This window comes from Patagioenas fasciata, chromosome 25 (assembly GCF_037038585.1).
Source record: "Patagioenas fasciata isolate bPatFas1 chromosome 25, bPatFas1.hap1, whole genome shotgun sequence".
NCBI lineage: Eukaryota > Metazoa > Chordata > Aves > Columbiformes > Columbidae > Patagioenas > Patagioenas fasciata.
The window spans coordinates 5,594,522-5,621,357 of NC_092544.1; the positions used below are offsets into that span (position 1 = coordinate 5,594,522).

The 26,836-nt window shown below is 46.9% G+C and overlaps 1 protein-coding gene across 2 annotated transcripts; it reads right to left on the reverse strand.

Moving 5' to 3' along the window:
* EYA3 (EYA transcriptional coactivator and phosphatase 3) lies at positions 1-26,836 on the reverse strand. Of its 2 annotated transcripts, XM_065857059.2 has the most exons (18): positions 26,738-26,836; positions 17,911-18,001; positions 16,057-16,100; positions 14,799-14,878; positions 13,898-13,964; positions 13,304-13,446; positions 10,908-11,045; positions 8,427-8,509; positions 7,479-7,662; positions 6,656-6,795; positions 5,714-5,797; positions 5,441-5,530; positions 4,757-4,815; positions 3,889-4,049; positions 2,976-3,090; positions 2,482-2,603; positions 2,176-2,276; positions 1-1,588 (listed from the first exon to the last, which is right to left on the reverse strand). In XM_065857059.2, the coding sequence occupies exons 2-18, from the start codon at positions 17,941-17,943 to the stop codon at positions 1,508-1,510; spliced, it is 1,725 nt and encodes a 574-aa protein (XP_065713131.1). In that variant the 5' UTR covers positions 17,944-18,001; positions 26,738-26,836; the 3' UTR covers positions 1-1,507. The 2 variants fall into 2 exon arrangements, with proteins under 2 accessions (XP_065713131.1, XP_071655073.1); XM_071798972.1 differs by lacking the exon at positions 10,908-11,045.

Here is a 26,836-nt window from a genome sequence, read left to right on the forward strand (position 1 = left end):
TAAAATAGCCAGGACAAGCTTTATTAAACAAACACAGAAACGTACCATCCACCTCCTGTTATAAAAGTACTTTACATACATTCAAGGAGACATCGTATAAATATCAGTACGAAATGCCACTGGCTGCAAGAGTCCCAATTTTGCCGACGTCTTAAAAATTTCCTTAAAACGTTTGAAAGTAAACGAAGAGGAAGCGAAGCCGGTGCCGCGGGTGCAGCACCCGCTGGGGCGCCCGGGCGCAACCGTCCAGCTGCCGCGGGTGTTCGGGAAGCAAAGGGGCCGGCGGTGGGAGGTTTAAGGCACAGGTTTGAATCCCAAAGTTCAGCCGGGGTATGGGACGCGCTCCGAACGGGCTGTTTGACAGGGACACCGAGACCTTTGGATGGGCTGAGAGATGTTCAGGATCCAGCACAGAACACACCTGAGACGGGAGAACGTCCCCCGCGGGCTCCTGCGTCTCTTCACACCCCTCGCCGAGCAGCACAAAGATCCCTCGCCCGAGCCGTGCGGTGACACCGCGGCAGGAACGCGCTCCCCGGACCTTTCTAACGGGACCAGAGGTCGCGCTGCTCGCGGGCAGCGGCTTCTACGCAGAGGACAGAGGAAATTAAGTCCCCCTTAACAAGGGTTTTGTTTCTAACTATGTCGTCAGGCTAATGCAAAGAATACAAGAAAATCAAATTTGATTCTACTAAAAGGAACTTACTCTCCCAAACGGAGGCAGGAAAGCGGAGGTGAGGTTAATAACCAGACCCTTCTCTGTAACATTCGTGAGGATTTAGTTCTGTCAAAGTGTTCCTAAGTCAAGACGAGGGCTCTTCATCTGCAGCAGCGTCGTGCTGGATCTCTTGTTCACAGGTAGGGAAAAATCGGTGGGATCTCCGGCCTGGAGCTGGAATCCAATGATCTCCTGCTTGGTAACAGGGCTTGTGCACACACGAAGCCACCGGGATCAACTCAGAACACCCGCATTTCCTCTACAAGAAACAACTCCCTCATCTTGCTATTTTCCAGTAATCCCACGTTGAGGAAATAACATAAGGACATTGTAATAAATTAACTGCTTTGAACACCCAAGGGAAGGAGAGAGGACGCGTTTCACAGCAATAGAGGTATTTTTGACATTTTCATTAGTATTTCCTATGGAAAAAAAAAACAACAAACAGCTCTTTTCAGCTTGGCGAAACAAGGGAGGTTCAGCTCTGCCATCAGTGTTTTTGCTATAAAAATAAGGTTTTGTGTTTACTTGGGTTCTACGACTAAGTCGAATAGAAAGGAGAAGGCTCTTACAAACACTCCTGCTGTTGTATCACCCCCTCCAGCTCCAGCTCTGCGGCACCTTGTGCTTCTTTATACAGCACCTCGTGTGCTCCTTGGAAACCACCCGCTGTCGTGTTCTACTGTACGGTTTGCGTTACGTGTGTTTCTTCATCGAGCTGAAAAGCGAGTCCCCAAACGTCCGAGCTTTCTGCTTCCCGGGCGGTGCAGAGCGATCTGCTCCGGCTCCTCACAGGAAATCCAACTCCAGGGCTTGGTGAAGGGACACCAGGTCCGCGTGATTCGTGATCCTCCAGAAGGGCATGTTGTGCTGGAACAGATGACAAAGTCAGGTTTAGGGGGTGATTTTAGGGCTGGAAGCGCTCAGGGTGCACTGCGGTGCGGGGGGACAGCGCAGCCCGTTTGGAAGGACCCTGGGCACATGCACATTAGGATCTGAAGCCCGACGTGCACAGCTGCTTACGATGGGTCCGCACTGACTATCAGCTCCTGCTTCACCCACAAAAGCCTTTCCAGGGCTCCAGGGGCTCCGTGGAGGTGACAACGTGGCACGGGGCAGCCCGCAGAGGTGATGGCCCGGCAGCAATCTCTGCATTTCACTGCCGTTCATCAGAGCGACTCAATGATCTGTTCAGGGCTGCCCAAATCAATCAAGATATTTGCTCCGTGTTTGTAGTTCAGACTAATTGTAGATAGATCTGACTGCTGGCAACTGAGCCCTGACTTAGAGAAATTGTGTTATCCCACCCGATGGCTGCGTGATGTGCTACATCAAGATCCTGGTTTAACATAGCAATCCTACGTAAAACAAACTTCAAACCCCGAAGAGTCAGGAAACTCCCCATCTTAGTGCAGTGAAGATCTCTCGTGTCGAACGCCAAACTTCCCGTGACCCACCTGCTTCGCTGCGACCTCTTCGTCCCGCCCGTCTCCAATCACCACGTAGGTGACTTTCTTCCCGAATCGCGACACGATCCTCTCGAAACAGCTCTCCTTACCTGCCGAAAGACAGCCCTGCCTTAGGCAGACGGTACCAGAAGCCTGGCAGGTCCCCTCTTCCCAGTACAGAAACATTCTTGTCTAATTGGGAAGGGGATAACACCCAGTCAAGCTCCTGAGGCCGGAAGCCACCACTATCACACTATGAGGAATTGTATTTCCTGTGTGAATATCCACAGTAGATGCCTTGGCACAAGCCCTTACCTATTTTTGTAGCACTATAAATGTTTTCGATGGGAAACACCTCGCCCAATCCGTACAGGAGGACTTTGGCCAGAGCTGGCACCAGCTGGGTGGTCGTGATCAGGATGTTCACACAGTTTTTTCTAGAAGAAGAAGAACACTGCTGGTAAAAGCACATCTCTGGGCAGCGGTGCCGCGCTGGCCAGCTCGCTCAGCTTGCTGAAGTGCCACGTGCTTTGTTGTCCTGCTCTCAAGAGGCTTCTTAGGTCATTTGTGGAGTTTGTTTCTTTGCTTTTTGTTTCCAATGTAAATTATTTGGCAGAAACCCACTTTTGCGAGCATTGGGGACCTTCCTAACAACAGGTGATGAAGGAGAAAAATACCGAAGGGTACTCGGGAGTTTATTCACTTTGCTTCCCAGTACCCATGACAAACAGCACTGGTATCACACATGGAGACTGCTCTAAGCAAGAAAAAGGGCTGAAAAAGCAACATCCACATTTCCAGTTCCGTACCTGGACTGTATGAGCAGCAGGGACTTTAACGCCGTTTCCAGCCAGGAATCCGTTAGCACTTCGATATCGGTCCTGAGTCGCTGCAGAGCCTCCCTCTTCTGCGGGCTGAGAAGGCCTGGAAGGAAAACAACACGAGTGTTCCCAGCTGAACGTGGAAGGTCTGACACAGAGAGCACCAGCGCTTCATTAAGAGCTGCCTGTTCCGCAATAAAGGAGGAAAACGGCCTCAGGTTGTGTCAAGTTGGATCTTGGGAACAATTTCTTCATGGGAATGGTTGTGAAGCACTAGAACAGGCTGCCCAGGGGGGTGAACAGATGCAGAGATGAGGTTCTTAGGGTGGCTTAGCGTTAGATTTAGGTTACAGTTGGATGGATGATCTTAAGGGTCTCTTCCAACCGAAATGATTCTGTGATTCTACAAAATAACACGGTACTGAGGGCACCTGAAACTGTCTCGAGGCCACAGGAGAAACCAGCCTCCAGTGACACAGCTGAGCCCAGACATCCATCCATGAACAGCTGGCACTTAGAAAATATGTCTGAGAAAACATCTAGAAAGGGGTTTTTTTGTGTAGGTAAAGGGCATCCAAGCCCAAAACCCACCAGGCTGAGTCATCCTGCTGAGCTGCTCCAGCATCACCCCTTCCCAGTGGTGTCAGCGCCAAGATTCAGGCTAAACAGAAAATGTATCAGCAAAGGGATACTGCACCAAAATTTTCTCTTAAATGCAGGATCTACCGACCGTTCTCATCCACACAATAAATCACAGCCTGCGACTGGCACGTCTTAGATTCCATGGAGATTGGGTCCCACTTAGCACTAGGAGAATGCTATTTATCCAAACGCTCAGGAAAGCAAAAGCTCTGAGGAATGACGGGGCCCGGCACCACGAACCCCGTTTGCGAACACCCACCTCCGACGTTGGTTTTGTATTTATCGTAGATCTCGCGCACCCTGCGGTAGCGGAACGCCAGCTTTCGCATCCAGTCCACCCCGCCCTGGACGCCGACCGACGAGCCGTGATTCGCGGTGCTGCCCGAGCCGCTGAAGCCGTCCGTGGAGAAGTTGTAGTTGCTGGTCGGGAAAAGCAGACCTGTTAATGGCTGCGGCGGCAGAGTAACGAGAGCTGTACGGCAACGGTTTTACTACTCACGGGTCAGTGCATGAGCCCAGTTCAAGCTCAATATTAATCATTTAGCTTAAGTAGATACACACTAAATGTAATGAATTATTTAGAGATATAAGGTTGTATGATTTTTAACGTACTCTTTGCTTCATGTTACTTGGTAAGCTGGATTTGCTAAAACTTTAAGCTGGAAAGTTCTGCTCAAATATATGAAAAGCAACTACAACCCACACTGAACACTTGCAAGATAAGGTCCAGTTTGCACTTTGAGAAGAAAGGATTTATTCAGACAAACTATCTGCAAGGTTATGGACAATAAACAATGTCTACAGCTGAACAAAACAAAGGCCCACGTGGAATCAGAGAAAAAGATCCAATGAGAGGTAAGAAGACCCCAAAGTGAAATATTTGACTGGGCTGAATCATGGCGTGAATGGTCTGTAAAGATTTTAAAAGCTTGTAGTTTTCTATGCTTGGTTGGACCTCTGCACAGGTACAATTCCTCCAGTCTTAATGATTTGTAGGTCTTCAAAGAAATACCACCCAGGACCAAAAAAACTGTTTTCCAAGTTTCATGCCCTGCACAACACTGAGCCACCCTCATTGGGGCTGGAAGCCCCACAAAAACCAGCTGCACATTTCATCACTACACCACCTTAAATCCTGGCCGTTGTCATCAGACGCCACGTCTTCTATGTGCACCTGGTCACACTCCTGTGCAAGAAAGAAAGAAAAATAAAGCCACGCTGTTGGAACCCAGAAACATCCTGAAATGTTCAGATTAAAGCGTGATATGAAACAACCCCCTCACCTTGCTACCCAACACCTACAGCAATAAGTTAACGCATCGTTAACACATCAATCCCACCTTTCCCGCACAGGAGTATTTGGTGTTTTGTTTTGTAATTGGCGTTACCACCTTCACTAATTTCACAGCCACAAATGGAAGCTCCATTTAAATTTCTACTTACAGCAACAAAAACATCTTGTTTGCAGTGATGTACCTACAATTAATTGCTCACTGTTCATATCTTGCCTTCGTAACCTTTAAACTGGTCCTGTAAATTCTGCAAATTACATTCATATTCGTGGACTTGTGTCAAAGATCAACTGCGAAATTTGCTAATTCCAACCATTTAATTTCATATTCTGGAGAACTTCACACCTCGCTATATAGATTGTGTTGCTGTGTCTGTTGGTATCTGATAACACAGCACGTGATTAAGCAAAGATTTATATTTGGCTTCCATGGATTAGTGCAGAACAGCGACGTGGATTTAATTTGGCCAAGAACGCTGCGCATGGGAGAGGATGGTCCCCAAAACCATCGGTCACATACCTCCAAGTCATTGAAAAACAAGTGAGTATCGGCCACTTCGAAAATCATCTCCTCCATTGAGAGGCCCGAGCCGATCACCAGAGTTGGATCCTGGCAAAACAACAAGAGAAAATGAAATTCATGGTGGTTGATGCAGAAGTAAATTGTGATAAATCTTTCATCAGTTACATCGGACGAAGTTTCCCCTGTATATAACTTTCTATTCCTTTCCCAAAGTTTAACATTTACTTCTGCGTAACAGATCTGGTTTTCTTCCACAGAAAAGAGCGGTACCTTGCCGTATTTTTGAGCGTAAGACCCCGTGAGCAGCGAATGGAAGATGATGATGGTCTCATCCAGGTCCCAGAGAAACACGCGCTGCGTAGGGAACAGAAACAGGTCAGAGCTGAGATATCCCAAGCGCCGAGCTGCGATGAAGGAGAAAGTTTCAGGGTGCTAATGAACTTTAGAGGGTAAAAGTTTACTGGCTGTGATCTGGAGAGCACCAGGTGAACAACAGAAGAGAAGAGAAGCTGCTAAATTCATGTGTACTGTGATTAAGTTATAGAAGACGTCCCCGTCATTAACCAATTGACATGAGATAAATGCAAAACGAGGGGATATTTCTCAAGTTTTAGATCCTTCTGCATGACAAGAGGGAGACAGAAGACTGAGTGATACATCGTTTAGAAGCAGAGTGCTCAGTCTATATTTAACTAATCACTAATAGACGTATTGTATCTAATAATTCTGTGAATATAAGCAATGCAAGAGCATCCAGTCTTACGAAGGATGACCCCCAGAGCTGGTAAAATGAAAAATGCTGCTTAACAGTATAATTGACTCTGCTGTTAAGTTTATTTCTCTGTTTCAGCTGGTGAGGATCTTGGTGTTTATCAGAGACACCTTTGTTACGATAAATAAGAGGAACCGGCTGCCATGGGGACAGAGTTTCAGCACAGAAGGACTTTGCTAAGCTGAAGAACTAGGCCCAGAGGAACTAGAAGCTCAACAACTGCAGATTTCGCACGTGGGGCGCACGTCCTGATGTCTCCGCTGATGATTCCAAAACGTGTTTATGTGACGCTTGTCAAGGAGCACTAAGAACTCAATTCAGCCAGTTTGCAGATAATGTGGGTCATGGGAATTTCCCAGATTATCTCCATCTCCATGGAGGAAGCAGGAAAGAGGAGGCGTTTTACCACCACACCTGCAGAAAACAAGATTGCCACGCACCTCCAGTTCGCTGTCCTGGGAGGAGGAGGGATCTGCTTTCCTCTTCCCCCTGTTCTTCCCAGGGATGTTTTTTCTTGCCTGCTCATCCAGCTCTTTACTTGCTGTTGCTCTTGCTAACGAAGGACTCGTGGACGCGTCTCCTAGAAGAAAGAACAAACACAGCTTTCAACGCTCGTGTCTTGAACACCAGCTCATACCGTTTGGCCACAAAGCTCCTTTGCAATAGGTTAAGGTGTTTTCTTGCTTTATTGACACAATAGTGGTTGAATCGCACACAAACCTACAGCTCCACTGGCCTGTCCAAGAATTAGTAAAGAAAAACAGGATGATCTTGACCCTGCAGAGAGAGATTTGGCCAAGCACTGTGGCCGGGACTCATGAGGAGCCATTATGGAGCCCATTAATAGAAAGAATAAAGCACCGTGATTAAAAAAAGTAATTAAAATCAAAAATCAGTGCTTTGATCTGCAGAATATTACGACCATGGTGGGAGATACTCTCTGAACCCTTCATAAAGTTCAGGCACAAGAGTTAACATCCCAAACATTGGCCTAACTAGTTCAGAAATAGCACAAGGGACTTGAAAGAGCTTGAATTCATTTGGGGTCTGGAAGACAAGACACCGCAATTCCTATGAAAATTCATGCAAAATGGTGAATGTGGAGAATTCCTGAGCTGAGAAAACAGCACTGAACACACAGTCACTGGGCCATTCCCTGGCCAGCGCCTTGAAATAACAGATCAGTTCCCCGGGCTTTTACCATCACATAAGAACACATTCTCCCTGTCGCGTCTACCGCGGGAGCTGAAGCCCCAGCCGTACCGGAGGAATGTCTCTGCACCATCCGCGCGGGCGCCGCGGCGTTGGGCTTCTCGGCGGGGTAGGCGGTGGTCTGTAACGCGGCGCTCTCCGTGCTGCCGTCCGCTGGTGCCACGACTCCAAAGCCAGAGCTTGGGTAGCACGTCTGGTACTGGCTCTGGCCCAGGATCGTGTAGGTGGGATATTCCTGTTCGAGGAAAGGGTTCGTTACAATAGGACACTTCTTGCAGAAAACACTCCTCTGCACCCAGTTCCCAAATGAATTCATTATGAACAATGTGACAATGACAGGGAGCGCCAAGCAGACACCAGGGCATCAGTTCACTCCTTGTTTTGGGATTTGTGCTTTTGTCTTGTGTTTTACTTGCTGATTGCAGATGTACCGACAGCGTCACAGCGGCCTGGACTGGTGACCCAGGTACCCTGGTCTGCACTACTGAAGGAAAACCCTTTTTTCCCCTTAGAGCTCCAGGCAAGTTTATGTTAATTAAAAAAAAAAAATCATAAAAAGCAGCAGCACGAGCATACGGGGATTTCTGTGCATCTGCTGCATTTTCCACACTTCTCATATTCCCGTCCTGTCTGTCACGACACTGAAGGGTTCCTTTGTACATCTAAATATTCAGAACAGCAATTAACTGCTGATCGTGCTCTGTTCACCCACAGCAGGTCACAGCTGCAGAGCTTTTGGACTTCTCTTCTGGCACCGTCAGAACGCATCTCCTGCTTTACCGGAGCTTTTCGGTTTGTTTGTGCACGACCTATTTTCCTTTTCTTGCTGAGGGAGAACCAAAGGCGCTCAAAAAACACACACCTATAATCCTCCCTGCAGGTTTGATTCTCAACATAGTTCTGTTTTAGTGATGCAAATAGTTGGCTTTCCTTGGTTCGTTTTGAGTAATACGTTAAACAAAGATGCTGCGCTTAAAAATAACGTGGAAGGAGTTTTACCTGCGAGATGCTGGCGACCGCTGACGTGGAAATATTGACAACGGTTGAGGACGTGGAGACTGGACTGGCGTTGGTCGTTGGTGCTGTAAAATTAAGAATTACTGCATTAAACACTTCTGGAAAAGCACAGGAGACAAAACCAAGCAAAGGTGTGAAACAAGAACTTTATAGACTGGAGCACTCTCCTTCTAACAGCCTAGAAAGGGTTGGGGGGTATTTTGAAACCAGTTACATTTCAGCTGAGCTTACAGGGAAGGAGAGCTAGCTTATAATTACAAACGTTTCAGAGACTACAACTGTTTGTTGGAGGAGAGTTTCTGAAATGAGTTGTCAGCGGCTTGTAGGACAAATTATTAGAGACGTGGGGTTGTTAGTACGAATGTTAAGGTGTTTAACAGTCTTTGTATTGTCGCATTCGGTTCTTCCAAAGCACAGAAGATGCCAGAGCGTGTTCTGGGAACACGAGTCATTGGCAGATTTTGTGGCTTCACGTCACTCCACACGGGGCTTTGGGACCCTCAAGGGTCAGTGAAAACAATGAAATCAGCACGAACACCACCAGATGTACCAAACCAGGTGCCACCAAGATATCTTTTCTTGCGCTGAATCTTCCTCTGTGCACAAATACAACCAAAAATCACTTGGAGATGCTCAAGCAAAGACCTGCAGAGATCCACAGCATCACCATCACTTCCTGCAAATAACACCCATGTGGAATTCAGCCCAAGACCGAAGATCTCGAGCTTCTGAAGGCCAGAGAATCAGACCCAACCACGAACTCTTCCTCGAGGTCCGCTGTGTTATGACAAGCACAGATCCCACCTGGCAAACAGCCCCTGGAGAGGGAATGGGTCCAAAACACACCTCAAAAGAGATGAAAAGCAAAAGAAATGTATCTTAAAGGAGCAAACAGAGAGTGATTCTCATGTGCAGTGCTCTGAAGAGCTTCTCCGCTGAGCTAGAACAGAAGCGAAGAAATCAGAGGAAAAAAAGATTCCAAGTGCCCAGATTCCCCCATCTGAATTTCACTTTTTATTTGAACTCTCTTTTCCTCCCAGCATTTCTCATTACCCTTTCTCTACACAGTGCTGCACATCGGATCTTTACAAACAGCTCCCGCTATAGATGAACCAAGTCCTTCTGCACTGTGGGTCGCTCCTTTTACCTGTGACCTACAGAAGTGTTTGGCAGGGATGTGCCCAAAGTGACCGCTCCGTGGTCTCGGGTTTAGAAGACCAGCAAACCCAAGTGCTATGACTCTTTTTTCCTCTCCTTCTCCTCCCCTTCCAGCCCTCGCACCTTACAGCCCTGCATCCCCTGCCTGATTGTTCCTATTCGGTTTTGCTTTGGTCATTTTCAAAGATGTTTCGACCTGCTCCATGTGCTGGGAAGGGAAATGGTGATTAATACATTTTCGGTTTCATCGAGGCTCAAATACCCCATTATTCAATCCAGCATCTACACCCGAACCATGTCCACGCACTGAATACGTGTCAGTGGGACAGCAGCACCGTCCTGCTACTGGGACTGCAGAGAAAATTTAAGTTTTCAGGAGATAACCAACAAAGCAACGCCGTCCATCCCTCCAGTGCCTGCTCCCACACCCTCCTGCACCCCCAGGTGCTGGGCTGCCCCCCACACTTGCTCATTTGACAATAAGCAAACGTAGCAAACTCAAAAATAGGAAGAGTTTCCTGCCCGTTTGCAAAGCAGTTTTCCAAAAAGGTGATTCAGGGATTGAGGTTGCTCGCCGTGGTCCATCAACGCAGACCTGTCGGGGATGCCCTGTCCAGAACATTTCTGACCCCTGGTAGTTAAAGCTGGTGCTATAAACCACCGTCATCCGTTCTGCCGGGGGAGAACCTGGAGAAGTTACGTCTAAAGGAATGTGGTGTTTCCAGCATTACAAACACTGAGCAACCTGGTTCTGAATGCGGCGTCAACTCCTCTTGGAGCAGGAGGCTGAACTAAAGATCTCCTGAGTTATTCAATGAAATCATGGCACAACAAATAGATTGAGAATTCCTGAAGTGCTTCTTAAAAACTACAGAGAAAGAGGCACGTTTTCACACTCATTGCCCAAACATAAATGGCAAAAATCCTGCCTAGCAAACAGGATCAGTTTGCACATATTTGCCATACACAACATTCCACCATTTACTACTAAAAATTGCTTTGGGAGCTGGTGAAATTCAGCCCCTGGCTTCTTAGATTCCACTTCCAGCAGGTGGAATATTTGCAGGCTAGTTCTGTATTAAGAAATTCACCTTCTAGCAGATCTACCGAGCTGGGAGGGGTGTGTGCGTGTAACACACAGGAGCCATCTACCTCCAGAAGCAATTGAAACGGAACGCGGACACACGCAAAAGAAAAGAGACCAAGCGGTTAAGCATGCACAAACCAGAGCCAACGTGCAAGCCTCTCTAGTTTTGCTATCTGGACTCAATTAGGTGGAGAGAGATAAAAACCATGCCAAGTTACCTTCAGCGGAATAAGAATAATGTGCTGGGCTGGGCTGGCTTGTGGTTAACCCTGTAGTGCAGGTAAGAACACTGGGCTGGCTTGTAGATGGAGGCTGAATTAAACCACTTTCGGGTTTCATACCTGGCCACAGTGCACCTGAAGCGGATAAATCGGACCAGTTACAAATACGCTGGGACCCAACGGCATGCTGTAACCTCAGGTTAAGATTTTCGCTTTGTCACAAAAGCAAGGAACAAATCACACACAGAAAATGTTTAATTTCGACAATAGGGTGTGCTGAGCGTCAGGCTGCGCACGGGTTAGAGCTGCTGACAACTGGCTGGAAAAGAGAGAATTAAAAGCAGCAACAAGATGAATTTCTGAAGCTTTCAGCTAAGTAGCTGTTAGTGTCACGTTAAGATTCAGTGCCAAGGAACTGCTTGATCCCTCGGATGTCGGGGCTGAGCTGCAGAGCTCAAAGAAAAGGGAAAACCCCAGGATCCAGCTGAAGCAGCTCAGCTCAGGTCTGGATCTTCAGAGCTCCTCACCTTTTGTTTCACCATTTCCAGCCCTCCAGCCAAACTGAACGTGTTTCTCCCTGGCCCTGGTTAGAAAGCAGGAATCGGCTGAGGATCTACTTGAAAACAAGCAGGAGCGCACAAAGCAGAAGGACGAAGGAAGTTTGGAGCTGGACACAAAGCTCAGGCCTGGCAGAAAGACCAATCTCCATCTTAAACCCTCAAAAACTGGTACCAAGGTGGCAGAAGCCGCCTGTGGTTTTCCACCTGCTCCAGGACGAGCTCTGAGTTTCTTACCCAGACAACAAGGGAGACTCTACAGAGCTGGACAAGAGCAGCAGCTCCCAGAGCTTGTTCCATGTGTCACAATTCAATTCTGCAACGGTTCTTTGATTTATTTACATACCTGCCCTCAAACTGCCGCCTATAAGTCAAATTAAGTCGTTCACTCAACTGTTCAGCCACGCCAGGGTTGTGATTCCGCGACTCTCAAGTTGCACCATCCATTACTTTTTCAAACCATTATTATCATGATAATTAGCAAACAATAAGGAAAGACTGATTTAAGAAAGATTGGAGATATATTGCAGAATAAAATGTATGGGAAACAGCAGGAGTAGTTTGTTTAGTCTGGGAAGGGAATGGTGCAATCTTCAAACAGGCGAGTGGGTTTTAGAGGGGCCGGTAACCAAAGGGTTCCTTACGGCGCAAGAAAGATGCCAACTCACAGCCACAGGTACTCGGTTTGCACGTCACTACTCTTTATTTTAACGCTTCTTTAATAAAGTCTCTCCGCACCGCAAGTGTGTCCCATGCAGAACGATGCACTAAACACCACCGGACGTTATTACAGCACAAGGAGTATTGGCAACAAATTCACACTAGAAAGTCACGCAAACCTCTGGAAAACACCTGAGAATCTGGCCCAGTCCTGCCCTGCCCAGTGGAGATTTGGGGATTTGCTGTTAAACGTGCGTGTTCAGTCCTGCGCCCTCCACCTGCCCCTCACCCCATCCAACAGGCAGAATTCTACCATTACTAGAAATATGACTGTTAACACCTTCCTAATGCTTAAATTCAGACTAAAAATTCATGTCTTTAATACCAGACCTCAAAATCCAAACCAAGACATTTCAGTCGCTGATTGAGTTCCAGAAGATGCTTAACAGATAAAAGTTCCTATGAAGTCAATAGTAAAGGTCTTCAGAAGAATTTCTACTGTTACGTTCAGAACGTAACACTGACACAGTCAAACACCCTGAATTTCAGAGCCTTTGGGTTAAAAAGAGTGAAACGCACTCCCAAATAAGATCTGGGAGATCAAACTCTGTTTGGTCAAACCCTTGTGTCCCAGTGACCACAAACCCAGTGTTTGCTTCCTGAGGTTCCCTCAAGCCCAAGAAAACTCACTCATGAATCTCCGGGTTTATATATATATATATATGTGAAAAAAAAAAAAAAAAAGAAGTAAGGTATATAAATCCATTTTATGTATTTCTCATAAAGAGAATTTGTGCCATGTTGCTTTAAACAGAATTAGTAACGTAACTTTTGTCTAATAAAACCGAGCCTCGTTGTGTCATCTTTTCTACACCATCTTCCGTGACAAATCAATTGTGTTGTGATTTATATAAAGTCCTTGCTCTGGCAGCAAAAGCCACAAATGTCACCGGTTTTGTCCAAAGACATTGAGCTCTTCAGCTAAGGAAAAATTCACCCCTTTACACGTCAAGATATTAAGATTTTAGAGATAAGTACTGTAGGTACCAATTGGCAATTTAAATCAGGCATGTGCTCTCCTATGCACTCTTCAACACGCCTGGTTGGTTAAACATCGAATGAGATATAAGATGATAACCGCATGCATTTGGAAGTCTCTGAGAAGCTCTTTCTTACCGAAAGGAGGTAGTCCGTAGGTCTGGGTGGTCTGGGGGTAGATGGTGTAGGGCTGAGACTGCTGGAGCGCTTGGTACTGAGTCTGCCCGGGGTACGGGCTCATGGTTTCCGACACAGGTACAGAAAGGATATGTGCGTATGGCCTTATGGAAAAGAGAGTGAAATTAGAAAAACCCTGATTGCACTACACATCTTTCAGCCTCCAAGCCACAAGACACGTGAAAAAATTGCTTTGGGAAGAAGAAACAATACACACTGACATGTGCTCTTAGTGTAAAATCGCTTGTGCATTAGGCATTTATGTCCAGATCGTTTATTCCTCAAATACTGCGGACATTATTCAACAAGACACACAGGGTTGCTGTCTTATGATCATACGGATAAATTAATTACTCGATGGGGCTCGTTTATCCTTATGATCATAAGACAACAGGCACTGGAGCCAAAGGGTGACTTGTATGAGCTTCAGCAACGAGTATGTGATGCCAGCAGACATGAAAATGTGAATAACTTCATCACAGCAGTGCATGAAGATGCAAGAAGATCACTTCAGAGAGAAGAGTTAGAGAGTTTAGTAATAATTGTTTGACTCACTTTGCAGAATACATTTGTGAGGTATAATCGTTTGACGACCTTGGGATGTAATCAGTGCAAGTCATAACTGGAAAAAAAAGAGTTCGGATAATTACACAGGTGACTTCAAAACCAAAGAATGACAATTAAATATCAGTACGCACATTTTAATCAAGACACAGGATTTACAAAAGTTTTTCAGTGCCTTGAATATTTGTTTCAAAGCAAATTCTCAAAAAATCCCCCCGATTCAAATGAGCGATGACTTGTACGACTGTAAATCTGCACAGTACATGGGTTCACCCGTTTGCATCTACCAGCACCACACACAAATTCTTATCCAGTTTCCCCAAAAATAAGACAGGGTCTTATATTAATTTTTGCTCCGAAAGATGTGTTAGGGCTTATTTTCAAGGGCTGTCTTATTTTTCCATGAACAACAATCTACATTTATTCTTGAACCAAAAAATCAACATTTATTCAAACACAGTCACGTCACCACATTCTGGGACGTCATCGTAGCTTTCCAAACCCTGAATTCCATTGTGAATTTCTTGTGATCCACTTTCCTTTCGAACCGTTGGCCCCAATTTCTCATGTCCAGCAATGGTGCTCTCCTTAAACCAGCACCAGTTGGCAATGGAAAGTTCCATGTTACATATTTTCCATCAAGTTGAGCTGATTTACACTTGTAAATCAGTGCGGGCAAAGCTATTCTACACAGGGATCTTACTTCTGTAATAACCTCCAGCCCTCTTTTTCCAGTAGAAAGGATAAATTCCACTTCTCACTTACTAAGCAACCTTTTTATTCCCTGCCTCAGTTTCCCCTCCATTTAGCTTGTGCTTGATGAAGCAAATTAACGAGACCAGAGGAAGAAAAGAGGAAAGCTGGTGGGAGCAGAACCCCGGAAGGCACTTACTCTCACTGGACATGGGAAGGTTTGAACCAAGGCTTGAAGATTCTGGTTTCTGATCGCCGACTTCTGCGTTGCTCACGTGACTGGCAGGAAAAACAAAGGCGAATCATTATAATGATGAACTCTTCAATTAACATCCTCAGGCACTGAGGTTCAACCTTCCTGACCGAGGCAAACTGCTGAGTTACAACACAAAAAGGGGTGATGGTTTAAACTAAAGGAGGGAGATCCAGGCTGGACATGAGGAAGGAATTGTTGCCCTGAGGGTGGTGAGAGCCTGGCCCAGGTTGGCCAGAGAGGTGGTGGATGAACCATCCCTGGAGACATCCCAGGCCAGGCTGGACGGGGCTCTGAGCAACCTGAGCTGGTGAAGAGGTCCCTGCTCATGGCAGGGGAGGCACCAGGGGAGCTGGGGAGGTCCAACCCAAACTATTCTATAATTCTATGATCAGCAATAATAAAACTAGAGCCTGCTCATCCCTCCAGGACGTGCTGGAGCTCATCCCAGGACAGGCCCCCCTCATTGCCCCAGGACGGGTTGGGCTCATCCCGGGATGGGAGGCGCAGTTCTCCTGGGCAGGATGCAGGTAAGGGGGAATGAGCTGCCGCGTGCCCTGGGTTTGGTTAGAAGACAAGTGATTCTCCTTCCTTTGGCCACTGAGAGGGAGTGAAGCTTCATGAAAATACAACCACCTGGCTTTTCCCCCACCGTACAACCTCTACAAACAAAACCCTTGGAAATCCTTCTCAATGCCAGTAGCCGAACCAGCTTCCATAACAGAGCATGAGTTTTGCAAGCAAATAACATATTTCTATGGGTATTTGTTTCAGGGTATTTGGCTACAATTACTCTTGGTGGAAAAACCGTGAATGTGTGGTAGAGATAGCCAATCTGCGGCTGTCACACGGCGCGTTTTCACGTAGGTTGAAACCTGCTTGTTTTGATCATTTCCTGTGGAAAATGTAATAGATAAAGGGCCATTTCTCAGCCTGCTGTGCCGGCCCGTGCTCCTGCTCCTCAACACACGCACGGGCACTCTCAGGACGATCCATCCCAAGTGTTCTTATTCTCCATCATTTACAACTTGATACCAAAGGGACAGTTAGTTGTTTGCTTTTTTAATTGGGAATTTAATCTCAAAGTATATTTGCCCTGCCTCTGTGAAAAAGAAAACAATCTGCAAGCTTCTAAAATGGACTTATAACGACAAAAGAACGCTAATAACGGTTCTACGCTAAAATCAAATTCACGTTTACGTACCTCAGGCTTTGTTCTCTGGATTCCTGCATCTTGGCTTTTTTCACCTGCAGAGACAAACACCTTCAGAGACCTGACAAACGAAGCTCTCGGCAGAACCTGCGCACCTGGTTATCGGAGTGTTTGAACACAAAGAGCACTGAACTCCAGAGCAAACCGGTGTCACCGCAGGCTCTTCATCTCCAAATGGGTTTTTACTAATTAGAAAACAAGTACTAAAGCTGCTAAAAAAGAAGGGCTGAATCCTGGGCAGGATGAGGGGGTGAGCTGTCTATGTTCCTGGAACGTGTTTAGACGCCACGCTTGCTGCTTCCTCCTTTCAACACCCCCCTGCCCCTCGGAAAAGCTCTGCAGAGACACTGAGGGGGTTTTTGTTCCCTCTCAAGTCACAGAAGCACAGTTTGATGATTTCTCATGCAGGAGAAGTGAATTCATGCTTTTTAAAAATAAGGTGAAAAGGGGAGGGAGGAGGGAGGGAGGAGGGAGGGAGGAGGGAGGGAGGAGGGAGGGAGGAGGGAGGGAGGAGGGAGGGAGGAGGGGAGGGAGGAGGGGAGGGAGGAGGGGAGGGAGGAGGGGAGGAAGGAGGGGAGGAAGGAGGGAGGAAGGAGGGAGGAAAAGGGTCTACCTGAGTGATTCAAGTTTCAGCAATAGGTACTGAGCTGTCTCTAAGGTACAGCTTTACCCCATCTTTTTATTTCACTACCATTTTTGGCCGTATATTGATTTTAAAAGAATCATTAGCATCATGCTAATTACTTATGAGTCGGGACCTTCTGTTCTCTCTCTCTCGAGCTGGGGGAGTTCAGTTCGGGACGTTTCGTTCAGTGAAAACAAGTTTGTCTTGCTAAGTGTCACTATATTCAAAATGCCACCTCACTCACTAGTTGTGGTCAATACAGCCGCAGACTCTGTCTCAGAATAAGATACTTAAAAGAAATTAAGAAGAAAATCTTCAGCTGCAAACTCCAGCAGAATCTGCTCATAGGTTTTTCATGGCTCTCGTGCCTTGAAGCATCAGATTTTACAAAGCCAGTTTACACGATGTAAAGATGTAAATACACAAATTTCCTCCTTTAATGCGCACGTCTAATTCAGGTTTAAATCCTGCACCATATCTGAAGTTTAAATGGTGGTTTTTTCTGATTAGTCTCATGTTCCGTACACAGTGACTCAGGCACACGTAGTGTCCAGCAGTATTCTGAACAACTGAAAATTCACATTTTCATTCCACTTTGTTCCCAGGTCACAAATGACACCACGGTGTCTTTTCTAGCTACCTAGCTGAAGAAAATTAAATTCTCACATTAAAAAGGCACCAAAATCTTTTCAATGGGAACACTACCAAATTCCCTATTTATTCTATTTTGTTGTGCATTTGAAAACGCCTCCGAAATGAAAACAAGCTTCACTCTCTTGGCCCTTTCTTCTCGAGTTGGCATCAAGTTAAATTCTGGCACATAACATTAATACCAACTTTTTTGTTTAATTCCTGGGCCGCTGTGTTCTAGATGTACAAATTTTAATTAATATCACCCTGCATTAATAATTGCTCTGCCTAAAACTTTTGTGATGTGATATTATCGGTTAGTGATAATATGGACAGTAATTATTAGGCATAATTTCACATAGAAATATTAGAGAGCTTAAGCACACAAAACTTTTATTACTGTTGCCTGTAGGATTGTAGTAAATAAAATGCACAGCACATTCTGCTATCAACAAAATGACTTTTTACCTCTAGATAAACATATAAGGTTTACAAGCCTTATTTTACATTATTAATTAAAATATTATAAATTAAAAATGGGTGAGATCACCCATTTGGTGTTCGCTTTTAGGCTTTTTCAATGGACTTACTGGTTGTTCGGGGAGGTCTTGTGGCTCTTCCATGGGTACGATTTGAATGCTGATTGCTTCCAATCGTGTGTTCCTCGGCCGTCTTCAAAGCCTGGCAAAAAAAGGTGTTCATAGCTTTATGTACTTTTGGGGGGACTTATCATTGAGGCTATCGGAGCACACGAATTGTTAGATATTCCACCCACAAGGTTTTTAAACTCTTGTTGCCATCTCCCGAGTCAACGACAAAATTCATATAAGGGCAGATTTCATAAACAAGGGATTTAGCTTTAAGCTCCTGCCCTGGTTTCGGCTGGGATGGAGTTCGTTTTCCTCTGGTGCAGCACTGAGGTTTGGGTTTAGGACGCGAATAGTGTTGATAACACGTCGATGTTTTCCTTGTTGCCGAGCAGGCGAGGACTTTCCAGCTTCTCATCCTGGCTGGGGGGACGAGGAGCCGGGAGGGGGCAGAGCACAAAGGGGCATCGCACACCAGAAACACCGTGCTCGGGGTGTATTTCAGGGGAAGAAGAAGGACGGGGATGAGGGGAGCGACAGCGTTTGCCTTCCCACGCAGTGCAGCAAGGGCCGAACACCCGATACAGGGAGCGGGGAATGAATTCCTTGCTTTGCTTTGCTTGTGGGGGCAGCTTTTGCTTCACCTTTTATCTCAGCTCACAAGTTTTCCCACTTTTACCCTTCCCATTCTCTCCTCCATCCCGCGGGGGGTGAGCGAGCAGCTCCATGGGGTGAGTGAGCGGCTGCGTGGGGCGAGCGAGCAGCTCCATGGGGTGAGTGAGCGGCTGCGTGAGGCGAGCGAGCAGCTCCATGGGGTGAGTGAGCGGCTGCGTGAGGCGAGCGAGCAGCTCCATGGGGTGAGTGAGCGGCTGCGTGGGGCGAGCGAGCGGCTGCGTGGGGTGAGTGAGCAGCTGCGTGGGGTGAGCGAGCGGCTGCGTGGGGTGAGCGAGCGGCTGCGTGGGGTGAGCGAGTGGCTGCGTGGGGCGAGCGAGCGGCTGCGTGGGGTGAGTGAGCAGCCCCGTGGGGTGAGCGAGCGGCTGCGTGGGGCGAGCGAGCGGCTGCGTGGGGCGAGCGAGCGGCTGCGTGGGGTGAGCGAGCGGCTGCGTGGGGCGAGCGAGCGGCTGCGTGGGGCGAGCGAGCGGCTGCGTGGGGCGAGCGAGCGGCTGCGTGGGGCTCACTGCCACTTAAACCAGGACAGCTTCAAGATAGAGATTTCTTAATGCACGCGGCACATTTTGACATAATCTCCTTGTACCGTACTGACTACAGAGGCTGAAGCATCAATCAGACATGCGCACCGTGATTTGAAAGACGCTTTAAATGATCCGGTTTGGTTTACTAGGTCAGTAAATGGTGTGATTCAATCAAATCTGTTTTAACTTAGAATATAACGAACAAAAAATCCAAAAAATCAGTGCAAGATTGTACAGATAAATGTATTTACTGTTTATTGCCAAGTTTCAATTTCAATTGCACCCTTCAAAAAGTGAAGTTTGGTGAAAATTCATAGAATAATTTGTATTTAGGAAGCTGAGTAGCATTTAGCATAGAGAACTTGTGCTCAAGAGCTGCTATTCCCCAGCGTTTCAAAACCAGGAAAAAATTGGAGATTACATTCGCAACCTGATTAATTTTTTTGCAATTTGCTGGGCAAAAAATGCAGGCAATTAGAGAAATTAACCACAGCAACTTTGCGAGCTGCGGTACAACCTATTCCTGCCTCCACAGCCACGGAATTCTGCTGTAAATCTCAGTGGAAATGCGGAAGGCTCTTTACCTGGCTCTGCTTTCTCCATACCTGCTTCTCCATCCTGTATGGAGTGCTCGGGCACCTTTACATCGTGAAACCTGCGATTTCCCCCTGCCGGCCCCTGCCAGACCTACTTAAAGCGTCCGCACGTGCAGCCCGGCAGCAGTGCCGCACCACGTGCCCGCCCGGCACGGGGACACTGAGCAGCCCACAATAATTGCATATTAACCATGAAAATACAAAGGATTTCTCCCTTATCTGAGAACAGGTAGAGGTCCTACATACCAGGGTGTATCGGATATGCCAGGCTAAAATTTCATTGAGGGTTGGAGTATTTTCTGAGGCTGCCTCCCCTAATTAAAGCAACTTACCAGAATTTACAATAAGTCTCCTCAACAACTCGGGTTCTTTTGAAGAGACCCTATTCACACCACACACGAGGAAGTAAACAATACAAAGTCCTGCTGTCACCATTCCAGTTTTTCCTCCAATTGCTTTTATTTTAAATACTAAATCATTAGAAAGACAAAAAGGAGACTCCACACCCGCTCTGGGCAGCCTGGGCCAGGCTCTGGCACCTCCCAGCAAAGTAGTTTCTGCTCATGTTCAGATGGACAGTCCTGTGTTTCAGTCTGTGCCCGTTGCCCCTCACCCTGGCGTTGGGCACCACTGAAGAGTCTGGTCCATCCTCTGACACCCACCCTGAGATACTGAGAATGGTTTTGGTTGGAAAAGACCCTCAGGATCAAGTCCAACCATAACCTGACTCTGACACTGACCCATGTCCCTGAGAACTGCGTCTAAATGCCTTTTAAACCCCTCTTGGTACCCACCCTGAGATACTGATCCATTGATCACATCCCTCTCAGCTTCTCTTCTCCAGCTCAACAGCCCCAGCTCTCTCAGTGTCTCCTCAGCACAAAGATGCTCCAGACCCCTCAGCATCTTTCTGTCCCTCCCTGGACTCTCTCCAGTGATTCCTTGTCCTTCTCAAACTGGGGAGCCCAGCACTGGACCCACAACTGCAGATGCGGCCTCCCCAGGGCAGAGCAGAGGGGGAGGATTCACCTCCCTGACCTGCTGCTCACACTCTTCCTCACACACCCCAGGTCCCACTGGCCTCTTGGCCACAGGGCGCATTGTGGGCTCATGGTCAACGTGTTGCCCACCAGAACTCCCAGGTGCTTCTCTGCATCTTCGGAGCCTGATGAGCTCTTGCCTCGATGGCAAGTGAAAACCTGACCTCTTTCTTCCAGAGAACACTCCATCACTCCAGATGTGCCAGGGAGGGTCAGCGGGACATGAGGAAAAGGTTCTTCCCCCAGAGGTGCTGGACACTGAACAGGCTCCCAGGGAGGGGTCACAGCCCAACCTGACAGTGCTCAAGAAGAGAGTGGAGAATGTCCTCAGACACACGGGGTGAGCTGTGGGGTGTCCTGTGCAGGGACAGCAGTTGGACTCCATGATCCTGTGGGTCCTTCCAGCTCATGGTATTCTGTGATTCTATGGTGTGAAATACAAGTAGCACAAGGATACAACAGGAAACCTAAATTGGCAACTTTTGGACCTAAAAGTGACCACAACAGAAGAGCTATCAAAGCAGATCTTCACTATCTGCAGTTCCAGAGAGTCCAAATTGCTGCAGTTGCACCCAATCCTGAGCAGCTTGGTCACTTTTCCACCTATAGACCTATTTATATTTGTGTGTGTGTGAGGTCTGAAAAGCAGATTGTGGGGGTGAAAATATTTCTGTGGGCTTGTGAATGCGAAAACCTGGACAAAATGTAACTCAATGTGCAACGAGCTACCAAATGAGCTGCAGCAATGGAGGAAACGTTCAGAAATATGAGTGTTATGTCTCTGAAAACCAGTAAAATCCCACATTTTTTCCCTTTATGGGTGTCTTGCTTTATTCACCTGATGAAAACTACTCTGTAATATGTGGCTTCACAGTTCCTGGCCTCCTGCTCTGCACAGGATCACTATGCAAATAATTCCCTATTAAAAGCAGTTTCTCGCACTAAATCCTGTCTTAAAAATCCTAAACCACCAAGTCCAGCTTAGTCAGACTTGAGCTAGATCCTGTGGCTATAATTCCACTATTAGCATCAGGCTGGACTGCTATTTACTTTCATTCTGCTCTTTTCAAGCCCATCTGCCTTGCCCTTGAATCTAAAATATAAAATTTCAGTTCTTCTCTGAAGCTGCAAACAAAGTCAAGGAGACCATGATAAAACCAACGAGCAGCAATTACACTGATTAGAAAAAAAACCTGTTTGAATATGGGTTTATATTACTTTAAAATAGCTGCTATTTCCCTAAGAACAAAGCTTCTGTTAGGGTAATGAAAATATCTATTAAACAGCTAAAACATATGAATAATAATGTCATCTATGCAGTGATTTCCACTCCTTACTGACTCGAGGGTCAGCACCTTACCATGAATAGCAACGAAAACATGAATTAAGCAGCAGCAGAAGAGCAGGCTTGGCCCAGCGGGATGGCCTGGGTCCCTGCTTTATTTTCATTTAATTAAAACTACCCAAAGACACAAATGCAAAAAGAGAAGAGCCACAAACTGACCTCACTGCGCGCTGCTCAGCTACCAAGCGCTTTTTATTCTGAAGTTCCTCTTCAATTTTATGCTTCCCTGTATCTCAGCATTCCCGTATCCAACTGTGACGATATTTCACCGGCCGAGCTGCTGAAATGTTCCCACCCCAGTGACCCCGCGGCCAAAACACCTTTGAGACGCTTTAAATAAAAGGGAATTGCAGCTCTGGTGACGTGCAAAGAAAGTCCAGCTTTCCTCACAGACTAGGGAATGAAATACTTCATACTGAATAAAACTGTCAAAGTTACGGGGAAGGCAGATGATACGCCCCGTTTTTAAAGGTATAAGTGGTTGTGACAACACAGTCCCGGAGGACTGGAAAATCAGTTTGATTAAAATGTCATAATCTTAAGGAAAAAAAATTGTGCCGTATTTATAAAGTAAGAAAATTACGGAAATTCAATGTATTAATGCAAATAGTTTTACCCCAAGCAATGGCTATTTCATTCATAATAATTTTTGGGTTATTTTTAAATCCGTGAAAGGTTATAATGTCAGGGCTTTGCTGGAACAATGACACGCAGCTTGGTTCCCCAGTTCTTATGCAATCCTGTTAAATTTGATTTTGAAATGCAGCGGGGAAATTTTTTAATGGGGAAAAGCACTGTGTTCACTGGAGAAAAATGTGGAAATAACAACTTCATCCTTGAGAAAAACAACTCCTGCCGAGCCCAGGAACGAGTTCTACACAGATCCCAACAGCAGCAAACCGCTGTTAAGCTTTTAGTTACAAAAAAAAGCACAGGGATTTATGTGAACGTAAGAAAAGTCGATGAACTCCTGTTCATAAGGATTCGACTTGCACTGAGACTTAATGGGCAGCTCTAAACTTTATTTTCAATAAATTATTACATGAATACTTATCAAAAAGTCATGTGGCACGAAAATTAATCTATAGTTTTATTAGAAACTGTTTCAGGACTCAGCTTTCGCCATGATTTTATTAAGGAGGTTGCAACTACGGTAAATTTGCTTATTTCTTGTGTTATTTTGCATTAGAGGCAGCCATGGGATTTATCACGGTGCCATCAGTTCTGGGAACATCTGGAGCTATTTGTGTCTTAGCAACAACAGTTGCTGGAGTAACCTGCTCCAAAAAAATTAATGAAAGAATAAAGTACTGGAGAGTTGAGATTTTTTACTGGAGGAGGGGTGGAAATAAATAAGAAGTTTAAATGATGCGTGTTCAATGCTCAGTAAGAGCCATTACTTTTAATTAAGCGCATTTATACAAGCGTAGAATGGTTTTGGTTGGAAAAGACCCTCAGGATCAAGTCCAACCATAACCTGACTCTGACACTGACCCATGTCCCTGAGAACTGCGTCTAAATGCCTTTTAAAGCCCTCTTGGCACCCACCCTGAGATACTGATCGCATTGATCACATCCCTCTCAGCTTCTCTTCTCCAGCTCAACAGCCCCAGCTCTCTCAGTGTCTCCTCAGCACAAAGATGCTCCAGACCCCTCAGCATCTTTCTGTCCCTTCCTGGACTCTCTCCAGTGATTCCTTGTCCTTCTCAAACTGGGGAGCCCAGCATTGGACCCACAACCGCAGATGTGGGCTCCCCAGGGCAGAGCAGAGGGGGAGGATTCACCTCCCTGACCTGCTGCTCATACCCTTCCTCACACACCCCAGGTCCCACTGGCCTCTTGGCCACAAGGCGCATTGTGGGCTCATGGTCACCCTGATGTCCCCCAGAATTCCCAGGTCCTTCTCTGCGATGCTGCTTTCCAGCAGCTCAACCCCAACCTGTGCTGGTGCTGGGGGTTGTTCCTCCCCATGTGCAGGACCCCACATTTGCCCTTTTTGAACTTCATCGGGTTCTTCTCTGCCCATCCCAGCCTGGCCAGGTGTCTGGATGGCAGCGCAGCCTCGGGTGAGTCAACCACTTCTCCCAGCTTGGGAGCATCAGCGTCCCCAGGGAAGCCAAGGTCCCCGGCCAGCAACAGAGAGAGGATGAAATGTTGGTACAACAGCAGGATGACACAAGCCCTCAGGCTAAACAAGAGCCCAAGGAATTGGTACCTTCTTGCTGACCGTATGGAACGGGTAACCTTTGATAAACAACAGTCCATCATATTTTCCGCTGCCTTTTAGCTCCCAAATCTGTCGACATCAAGAAATTCCCCTAAGGGCTGTTGTTTTTGACTTCAGCCTCTTCCAGCTAATGGATTCTGTCATTTCATTCAGAGATTAGAGAAACTTACTCAACAACTTGGTGCTGTTTCTTCTTCAGCACAAAGTTAAACTCTTAAGGTTCTGGAAATCTGCTACACAGATTACTAATTCAGAGAACTGTCAACCTGCTTTTGCTACCTTATTTTAAAATGCTGAGAGCAGGGGTACCATTGACTCACGGGGCCCTTTTGGCTTCCCGAGTATTTTTAAGGCAGAAGGTTGGTCACCGTAGCAGCAAGCTTGGCATAGTGCTAACTACTGGATAGAAAGGAAAATTAAAAAATACAGCAGAAGAAGACTTAAACCTCGTGTGTCTTTGCAGTTCTGCAGACCACCAGCCAAGCTAACGAAGAAAAAACGGTAGTGTCTGTTATCTTTGAGTCCTTTTATCTTCCTGAACATGTATTTTTATCCCTTGATCATCTTAAAACAATCATATTTAAGGAAGAATTTCTAACGCTCTCTCAAACAGTATAGGGTAAAAAATGACACAGAAAAGACATTAGTACGAGACTCATTTGTGAGATCTTCAAAATGGAATTACATATATAATAGTAGGACGTTTTTAGAAACATGAACCATCACCCTTTTTGAATCAGAGTTTTGCAGACTCAGTATAGATTTCAACCAACACCCATTTTCTGGGAGCACTTTCCAGGACACAAAAAGCAGAGATCTGCAGGGAAAAAAATACACAACTTTCCTACTTCTAGTAACTAAGAATACAAGCACTGAGTTACCCATGTCCACAATGACATATTATCTGCTTTAAGTCTTGTATCTTCATGTATAACATGACTTGAACACACTGCTTGCCAGGCTTTTAATTCTGTATATTTTATCCCGTTTTATGTTTAGTCATATAGAATTATTTTCTGGTATAGAAAGAGCTAGGAAATTGTCCATTAATCTGCTGTACTCCAATCTGTTAACACAAAACATGGAAATAAAGTGTTCTCTAACAGATTAAAAACTCATTCAACATCTGGACATTTCCAGGCCAAAGCTTTGAGAAGCTGTAAATCCTTCCCAAGTCATTAATGAATTACTACAGCTATTTCAGACACCTGTGACAGGGAGGTGACGGTTTTTCAATCGCACAGCCCAACAACCCGGTCACCAAGGTGCCGTCACCGCTGCAGAGGCCGCGGGGAAGAGCCGAGCGGGAGGCGAGAGCTGCAGAAAGACACGGGGCAGAAATTCTGCTGGTTTGTCAACCGCGAGGCCTGAACCTCTGCTGCCCGTTGGAGAATGTACCCGTGTGTGTGGTGAAAACTGGATTGCAGACCTGCACCAGATAAGAAAACACCCCAAACACGATAAGTACAGGTTGACAGGTCAGTTTTTTGCAGGTTGAGGAAGCCACTGTCTTTATGCGCTTTTAAAAGCAACTTATTATGAAAACAGCGATTTGAGGCACGTGAATTGTCATGATTCTCAACAAAACCTTATTCAGTACTATAAATAGAAGATAATCTGCAACAGACAGAACTGAAGGAAACCAAACAATACAGATAACGATAATCACAAAAATCTTATCTTAATCAGCATGTTTTACTTTCAATTGACTTTTAATTACGTCTTGGAAGTTCCTACTCTACAGATTAAGTGCATCACAGAAGCAGCGCTCGCTCTGCACCACAAGCAAAGCCCACCGAGACTTCTTTGTACAATCTGAATTACCACAGCTCCGCTGCGCCAAGACGAGCTCTAGTCTGGAAGCAATTTAGTCGCAACATGCGGTGCAGAAACCAAACTCCATAAAGCTCCAGCAGCTCCGTGGAGCGTTCCCAGAACCAGGGGCGTCCAGAAGAGCCCGTGAGGCCCCACTGACCCACATCCCCTTGGACCCGCCTGCACAAGCTCCAGTGGGAGCCACTAAACCCACCCAAGGCCTGAGACCTGCGGAGATGTTCCAGCGTCTCCTCGCCAAGCCCGGGCACATCCCCACACCCCGAGCTCCTGGTTCCCCCGCAGGAGCCACTGAGGGGGTCGGTCGGTCGGTGCCTCTGGAGGTTCCAGCTGGTTCCCAGCTCTCCCTTCCCAGGCAGCCCCGGCAGCGGCTCCAGGGCCCCGGGAACCCCCCGCCGGGCTCCGGGGGTCTCACCCGGCGCCGCCCCGACCGCGACGCCTCCTCGGGCCTGCGCTTCGCTCCACACACACCCCGGCCCCGCTGGGCCGCGACCCGAGGCGGGAGCGGCGTCGGGGGCTCCCGCGGGGGAGAAGCGGCCCCGCGTCGGCCTCCCCGGGCACGGAGCGCGGCCGGGCCACCCTCGGGGGGCTCTTACCGAGAGGCGGCTCCGGCGCCGGGCCCGGGAGCGCGTCCCGCAGCGGACATGGCAGCGCCGGCTCCTCCCGCCGCAGCGCCGGCCGGAAGCAGCGCGCCG